Genomic DNA, 8,959 nt, shown 5'->3' with positions numbered 1-8,959 from the left:
CATTTTTTCAGGACATTAGATTTGTGATTTGCAAGATGAAATAAAGAGTAAGATAACATGTCCTATGAATAAAGAATAGTCAAAAAGTATGTGTTAAATTTTTGAAAATAAGTCTGCCTTGGAAATGCTGTATTTTTTCCTATATTCATACAAAATTATTGTGGATTCAAGTTTTGCTGCATCTGGATAGCTGCACAAGAAGCAGAACATTTAGTTAACCTGTTAGGTGTAAAATGTTTCTAAAAGATAATTATTTATTCCATCTAGTAACTTGAAGCTAAAAACTTGAAACACTTCAAAAAACAGAATTGAAATACTTGATCAGTTTTTATTTCAAAATGTCTACAAAGTTTTAACTCTCCATTATACAAATAATTTTTCAAAATTGAGACATTATTCAAATGTAAGCCAAAGTCCTTATACAAATAGAATACACAGAAAGATCAAAAATATACATATTCTCTCAGTAAATTTTGTTACATAAATAAGAAAAATATATACAGCTCGTATTTAAAGAACAATTGTCAACACTGCAACCACATATAGAAGGTATTAAAATTAAAAGAAATACTACATCGAAAGATACAGAACAACAAATTCATCATATGACATCTACAAATCATAAAGATATACATAACCAATCTTCAAGGAATACATACTTCACACTTGGATCTTAATTTTTATTTCACTTTGTTCATTTTTTAGAATATTCTGTAGATAGGTAAAATTCACAGTTCTACCAGCTATTCTTGATACAAAACTTATAGCACGTGAAGAAATCTACGTCTTTGTACTTTGGGATAGGTGTCAAAAAAATTAAGTTGAATTTGTATGAACCTGTGTTAAAATTTTCCAAGTAAACTGAATTGGCTATTGAAAAGTCAACCAATTCTTTTTAAGTAGGAAATGGGAAAAAATCCAAACACTTGAAAAGTCTCAACATAGTAAAGCAATAAAAAAAGATTTATGCCAATGGTGCCCTAGATTGTTAAGCAACTGAGTAGATACACATTTAATTATGTTTTGCCCCAGAAATTCTCCTTCCTTTTCTGAGCTCGTGCCAGAGTCTGAAAAGCCCGGAGACTAGAAGCCGCAGACCGAGCAGAGATCTCAGATAATCTGTCCTCATCTGCAATGAAAAAATTATAATCATTGTAGAAAATACCTCTAATAAATATGTTTTATAACATTAACAGAAAATTAAAGGCATCAAACTCTATAATGTCAATATTGAATCTGTCAGAAAAAAATTATTAAAATATAAGATATTAACATTTTCAGGATAGTTCACTGTAATATCCCAAGTTTACCATATTTAGAAATCAAATATTTTAATGTTAAATGAGCATTCTGTTTCCTGCCTGAAATCCCACAACGTCGTTACCTGAAACACATGGCCTGTGATTTCAGTATTACTTGGAAACAATTCATCATCATACTGTCTTGTCCTACTTTAAAAAGCACAGATGTTCTAAGCAAAAGCTTTTATAAGCATTTTAAAAGCAAAATGCTATACCTTAACATAGTGCTAACATCACATTTCCAAAATAATTTCACTTACTGTAAAAATAATGTTTGACTTTAACATGCTATCCTTCATCATTACAGAAATTCCTCATTCTCAGTAAGCAAATCTGTTATAAGGTTATTTGTAAACACTGTTCTTCCATTAAGAAGAAAACACAGCTGGATTCATTCAAAGTATCCAGGTGTTTGCATTTCAAAACCTATTAACTTGATTTCTAGTTCACTGAATTCTGAAAAAAGTCCCAAATTTATAAGAGGACAGAAAATCTTCAATGTATATGAACTTATAATACATAAAGTATTAATTCAAATTTACTTTCACATCCAAAATTTATAAACTCAGTAATTTCATACATTTTAGGATGAATTAAAATAGTAATTTTGATTGTTCACACCAGGAATTCAAAATACTTCCTGCCACTATTAGAAGCAAACGAGTTTGTCAGAATGACTGCTACACAAGAAAAAAAAGTCCATTTTCCCTAATCATATTTTCTTGAGAAATGAAAATTGACAATATATGAACATTTGAAAAAAATAACAGTTTTACTAGACCAAATTCCTGAACCCCCAGCTAGCCAGAATAGAAACAGAAAGAGTATTAACCTCAGGTATGATGCTAGGCATAATCTCTCTTATCTGTTTGCCCTAAAAAAATTCATCAAGTTGATTTTAGGTCCCAGTTTACTCATTTGTAAATGGGGATAATTTAACCCCCACCACAGGGTTTCACAGGTCTAATAAAATAATATCTGTAGAAGTGCTTTGTAAACTATAAAGTACTAATCCAATGTCGAGATCATCATACTATTATAAAATACCATATAATAAAACCTCATACTTTGATCATGTTATTTCACTACTGAAATACCTTCATCATTAAAGACTTCATGCTGAGGCAACTGGAAATTGTTCATCTTTGCTTTTCCCACTTAAAAAAAAAAAGGGGGCAGAAAAATTAGCCTTCAAAGCCACCTAACAGTATAGTATATTTATAGGAAAACCTTAGTGAAAGTAAACTACCAAAAATTTTATATTTTAATAGAAATTATTATTAACAGCCACTCACTGATTTACAATGTGCTTAACAAATATGTAAATAAACAAGAGAAAATTTCTAGAATTCTTTACAGTGACAATATTGATCTATTCTGTGTTTTTTTTTAAGATCTTATTTATTTATTTGTCAGAGAGAGAGCACAAGCCAGGGTGGTATGGGACAGGCAGAGGGAGAAGCGGGCTCCCTGCTGAGTAAGGAGCCCAACGTGGGATTCAATCCCAGGACCCTGGGATCACGACCTGAGCTGAAGGCAGTCACTCAACCGACTGAGCCACTGAGGTGTCCCTATTCTAACTTTAAAGAAATGCAGTAGGCTTCTATTTTTACAGATTTATTTACTTATTGGGGGTGGAGAGAAAGAGGGAGAGAGAGTCTTCAGCAGACTCTGCTTTGGACAGAGCCTGATGTGGGACTCAGTCCCATGACCCTGAGATCATGACCTGAGCTGAGGCCAAGAGTGGAATGTTTAACTGACTATGTCACCCAGGAGCCTCAAGAAATGCTGTAGGCTTCTGTTTAAAGATGGTAGATGGACTACACACATTTACAAGAATGACATAAACCCATAGGACAGAGAAAATGAAAGACAATGAAACAGCAACAAAATTTTGGAAAATGGAAAGCAATGAGAAAAACTGAGAGTGTGTTATTGTCATACCTAAGCCGCATCCTAAGCCAGCAGAGGAAGGAAACGAAGAGGCAACCAATTTGTTCTCTGCTCCTGGCTCAGGCGTAGGAGTACTAAGTACCCTTGAAAGTTGGAGTGAAGGTAAGACTGAACCAGAAAACTGGCTTATAGAATAGTCTGCCAAAGCCTTCTTTAAATTTGCACAGTTGGCTAACTGTTCTTCCTCCCAAAAGAGGAATGGAGTTTTCCTCTCCAAAGCTTTATCAGAGTGACTCAGACTGAAGGACACAGGTTCAACTAAGGGCAAAGGTACCATATTCAAAACAGGGGAATTCTATATATCATTTATCTCTTCAAAGGGATAAAATAATACATCCATAAAATAAGAACAAAATGCTATATAAAGGGAGTATACAGGGTTAAAAAAAATTAGAAATACTGAAAAAACTTTAAAACTCAGAAGAAGGGGTAGAAAACAAAAATGAGTAACCCTTTCAAATTAAAATAAAAAGACAGAGATGGAAAATAGGGAAGGTAAGATAAGAAAGTAAGATCATGTCCAACATCGGAATAACAAGGAGTGCCAGAAGAGGAGGAAACAAACAATGGAGGGGAAGGAATTACTGACTAAATAATGTGAGAAAGTGAGGAACCAAGTTCCCCAGCTGAAAAAGTCCATTGAGTACTAGCAAAACAGAGACCTGCGGTAAAAGCTCAGAGCAATGAGTATGAAGACAGGTCCTCAAAGATGCCAGGGGAAAAGAAGCCACACACAATGATCAAAAATGAGAACACAAGACTTTGCAACAGTAAAAGTGGAAGCTAGAAAAGAGCAGAACAATGCCTAATAAAACCAAACAAAAATAACTTACAACCTTGAATTCCCCATCTAGGCAGCGTTTAGCAGTATCTGAAGACATTTTTAGATGTCACACCTGAGAAGGGCGTGCTGGCATCTAGTGGATTGCCTATATGTGTATAGGAAACACTTGAAAGAAACCTCACACTTGAGGCGCCCTGGGGACACTCAGCCCGTCAAGTGTCTGCCTTTGGCTCAAGTCATGATCCTAGGGCCCTGGAATCAAGTCCCACATCTGGCTCCTTGCTCAGCGGGAAGTGTGCTTCTCCCTCTACCTCTGCCCCTCCCCTGCTCATGTTCTCTCTCAAATGAATAAATATAACTGAAAAGAAAGAAATGAAAAGAAAAAAAAAGAGAAAAGAAAAGAAAAGCTCACCTTCACACAAAAGTGAAATGGGGTTATAGCCCAGCTGATTGTTTCAGAGAAAAGAGACTTTTCCCATTTAAAGAAATCTGTTACATTAACTAAAATACTAGATAATATAATTGATTAACATATAGTATTTACTTAAACCTTTGTACCCATCATTATAACACTTTCATTTAAAAAGACAAAAAGTTAAAACCAAAGTAATTACCATTATGCTGAAATTCTGGATCTCTCAAAGAGCCCTGAATTCGACGAGAGGGATGCCAGTAGGATGGAGCCCAGGGTGGAGAAGGAGACGGCCCAGGTGTGTTTGTTGGATATTCTGGAATTTTTGAAACTGGAAGAGTTACCTCAGCAAATTTGGGGATATTGGTTTCAGAATCTTCCCTCAAAGGCAGGGGATCCACTGTTTTTATACCAGCAGCTGGAGAAGTCAGGAGGGATATAGCACGACTTTCTTTCTAAGTGACCAAAAAAAATAAGACACATACATATGTCTGTATATATATAAAAAAATCAAACCTTTAAACACACACACAAAAAAACAATAAAATCAACAGGAGAAATTATAGGAAAATCTATGTAACCTCAGGGTGGGGAGGATATCATAAGCCTAACAACCAATATTGGTACGCATACTTAGCTATATAAAAATATATAAACATTAAAAAAAAATTTAAATCACAAATTTGAGGAAAATATATAACATATATTGACAATGAATTATCTTTGCCACATAAATATTTCTTTTAAAGTAGTGAAGGATAAACTAATTAAGAATAGAAAAAATATATATATAAGCAAATTATACAGACATAAATTACAAATAGGAGAAATATCCTACCTCACTAGTAATCAAATAATTTCAAAATAAAAGGATCAAGATACTAACTTTTCGGGCGCCTGGGTGGCTCAGTGGGTTAAAGCCTCTGCCTTTGGCTCAGGTCATGATCCCAGGGTTCTGGGATCGAGCCCCACATTGGGCTCTCTGCTCAGCAGGGAGCCTGCTTCCTCCTCTCTCTCTCTGCCTGCCTCTCTGCCTACTTGTAATCTCTGTCTGACAAATAAATAAATAAATAAATCTTTAAAAAAAAAAAAGATACTAACTTTTCATTTACCAAATTTAAAGATTAAAAAATTTTTTAAAAGTCACACTATAATGTTCAGTGCTGACAAGGATATGGGAAAATTGGCACTCTCCTAGAGTGTCGTTGGGAGCACGATCTTTCCAGGAGCTGGTGAAACACCGAAAGCTTTAAAACTTTGTGTTCTTTTATCAAACAATAACACTCGGGGAGTATTTACACAAAAATAGATAATATGAACAAAAAAGTAGCTAAAGGACAATTTCTTTACAGCATTTTTTCAAAACAAAAGTATTAAAATATTAAGAAATAACAATAGGCATCTAGTTTTAAAAAAACTGCTTTCAATAATAAACAGCCTATATAACTATAGGTTGCATATCATGTTGCCTTTAAAACATTTAATGATATGTAAATATGTTCACAATTCACTGACAAGTGAATAGATTATGAAAACTTATCTCCAGCACAATAGACAAATATACTATATACCTAAAGAACTCAAACATTCAATAGTGGTTGGCCCTGAACAGTAGGGAGGACATCATTTACTTTGCTTAGTTGGTTAGTATTTTCTATTTTCCACAATGATAATGTATCACTATCCTAAAAGTCCTTGTATAATTTTACTTATTAGGAGAATTCAAACCAGTAAAATTAAACATAGTTCCAAACTTTCCTAATCATTCCTCATAAGTGTGGCTTTTACTCTGTGACTTTGGGTTTATCAACACAATATTCAAAACACTGCCTTCTGACCTTAGGCATCATTTTCTGCAATTAGAGAATGTACTGCTTTTTTTTTTTTTTTTTTAAAGATTTTATTTATTTATTTGACAGAGATCACAGGTAGACAGAGAGGCAGGCAGAGAGAGAGGAAAGGAAGCAGGCTCCCTACTGAGCAGAGAGCCCGATGCGGGGCTTGACCCCAGGACCCTGAGATCATGACCTGAGCCGAAGGCAGAGGCTTTAACCCACTGAGCCACCCAGGCACCCTGAGAATGTACTGCTTTTAAAGTGGAGAAGGACTGCGGTCTTATCCAACAAACATATCTTTTTAAATCAAGATCTAAAATAAATCACAAATCTTCCTCTTGCTTCCCTTTTTATAATTATAGGTATCACTTGGGAAAACTATTAATTTTCTTTTTCTACATATATACACGGAATTTAAGATCTGTCATATTAGTTTCACTATTGCTAAAAAGGCCTGAATGAAATCTCTAGAATATTTGTAACATATGGGGTTCCCAAATTTAATGTCATGGCTTTGGTGATCTGTTTTTGAGCCTAAAGCCTTCTCAGTGGCCTCACCACTCTACCCTCATAACCCCCCATACAGCCCATTTTCCACTGAAAAGCCCACGTGATTTTATCATGTAAATCAGATCATGTTTGCTGTGTAGCTTTCAACCCTCTCGGGGCTTCCCAGAAGCCTCAGAGTAACATCCCCCCTCCCTTACCCAACCTCCCTTCCAAAGTTCATTTCCTACCCTTCTCCTCACCCCAGTCACATTGGTCTTCTCACTCTAAAACTCTCACTGCTGCACACTTGTATTTACTGATCTTTCAAACTGGAAAAGTCTCCGCTAATCTCTGCCTGGACCCATCCCTCATTGAGTCAGGTCTTAGCTAAAATATCACCTCCTCAGAGGTGCCTGTCCTGATGGCCCAGTGTAAAGCAACCTCACCCATACCTTGGAGGTCCTTTGTGATTTTATTTGTGCTGAAGTTTTCTTTTTAAAAAATTACTTATTTCTCAAAATGAAAAGGTAAGCTCCATGAGGGCTGGGATTTTGTCTTGGTACCAATGAATCCCCAGGTCCTAGAATGGTGCCTGACACATAGCAAAAGCACATTACAGAGTGAATTGGGTGAATGAAAGTGAAATTCCTGATGTCCCCCTCCATAGGTGATTTCTTTCCAGAGCTCTCTTACTCAGTACATGGCATCCCCCCATCAATCCTGTTGGGCAAGGCAGAAACGTAGAAGTCATTCATGGTCTCTTACCCCTCTCCATGATGCAACCCAGCACTGAGCTTTCATGTTCTCCTTACACAATTCTTCAGTTTCATCCACTTCTGTGACGCCCACCCTCCTTAGTCCAAGCTATCACCATGTCTACTTTGACTACCCCAATGACCTTCTAAGGGTAACCACAGTTTACTCTTGCCTTCATGGTAACCAGAAAGGTCTTTAAAATATTTCAATGTTTCCCATTGCTCTCAAGATAATGATAAAAATTTTTCATACTGCAATCTTTTCCAGACTCGACCTACTCCCTGCCACACACTATACTTGCCTTTATTTCTTAGAATCCTATGGTGGCCCCTGGGTGGTACAGTTTTTATGTATCTGACTCTTGGTTTCAGGTCAGGTCCTGATCTCAGGGTCATGAGATCAAGCCTCAAATCAGGCTCCATTGCTCAGTGTGGAGTCTGCTTAAGTTCTCTCTCCCTCTCCTCTGCCCTTCCCCATGATCACTTGCATACTCTGTCTCTGAAATAAATTAATTTTAAAAAAAGAACCCTATGTTCTTTCTCACCACAGGATACTGACACATGCTATGCTTCTCCTCTCCACCCTTTTTACCTCATCAACTCTGCCTCTTCCCCAGTATCTCAACCCAATTAGAACTTCTTCTAAGAAGCATCCTTGACTTCCAAGAAGCTTCCAGATCTAGGACTAGGTCAATTTCTTTCAGAATAGCACTATATAGTGCTCTGAGACTCTTGTTAGTTTTAACTTTGCTTTTTTTGAGGGGGGTATGATTCTTTAATTACTGTGTATCTCTCTCACCAGACTGTAGGTTCCATAAGATCATGAACCAGGTCTATTTTCGCTCGCTATCCTTACTGTATGTGGGTAAACAGATAAGGAACATCTGCTGAATGACTGAAGTGAGCCAACACACACTTAGGTTTTTAATATCATCTATAAAATGTGAAAATGGTCCTTGACAAACCAATACCATGAGAATTCTACTCTAAATTTTATGAGACAGTTTTGTTAAAAATGTGGACTCTGAGAACACACTGCCTGGGACCAAATTCTGCTCCATGATTTGGCAGCTATGTTACCTCAGTTTTAACATCTAAATGAAAATAACAAGACCAGCCTCCTAGAGCCACTATGAAGACTCAACAAGTTCATATACAGTACTTAGCACAGGGGCTAGGACATAGTTAAGTGCTCAGTAAATGCTAGCTATTATGGTGGTCCCCATGTAAGTTACCCAAATTGCTGCTGCCCATAACACTCCTACAATTAAATGTCATTAAAAGTTAACATTCAAAAAATTTCTGGATATTAGAACATATTCTCTCTGATTCCTATGATAAAAAGAGACATAGGATAATATTAATTGAGGGCAACTGAATAATAGGAATAATTTATTAGAAACTGCATTATGGGCACAATGAAGCAGATT

The 8,959-nt window shown here is 36.1% G+C and overlaps 1 protein-coding gene across 5 annotated transcripts in view; it reads right to left on the bottom strand.

The window, feature by feature from the left end:
• Positions 1 to 357: 357 nt before the first annotated feature.
• MDM1 (Mdm1 nuclear protein) overlaps positions 358 to 8,959 on the bottom strand; it is a 35,392-nt gene continuing 26,790 nt past the window's right edge. For 3 of the 5 annotated variants that reach the window (XM_046013767.1, XM_046013768.1, XM_046013770.1), the window contains 3 exons: positions 4,653 to 4,905; positions 2,399 to 2,458; positions 358 to 1,129 (listed from right to left, as the gene is read on the bottom strand). In XM_046013767.1, the coding sequence (XP_045869723.1) occupies positions 1,017 to 1,129; positions 2,399 to 2,458; positions 4,653 to 4,905 (426 nt within the window). In that variant the 3' untranslated portion in view covers positions 358 to 1,016. The remainder of the gene's footprint in view (positions 1,130 to 2,398; positions 2,459 to 4,652; positions 4,906 to 8,959) is intronic. The other 2 variants (XM_046013771.1, XM_046013769.1) reach the window with 2 other exon arrangements.

The sequence above is a fragment of the Meles meles genome, chromosome 7, assembly GCF_922984935.1.
Source record: "Meles meles chromosome 7, mMelMel3.1 paternal haplotype, whole genome shotgun sequence".
NCBI classification, from domain to species: domain Eukaryota; kingdom Metazoa; phylum Chordata; class Mammalia; order Carnivora; family Mustelidae; genus Meles; species Meles meles.
This window is presented reverse-complemented; position numbering and strand designations above follow the sequence as displayed.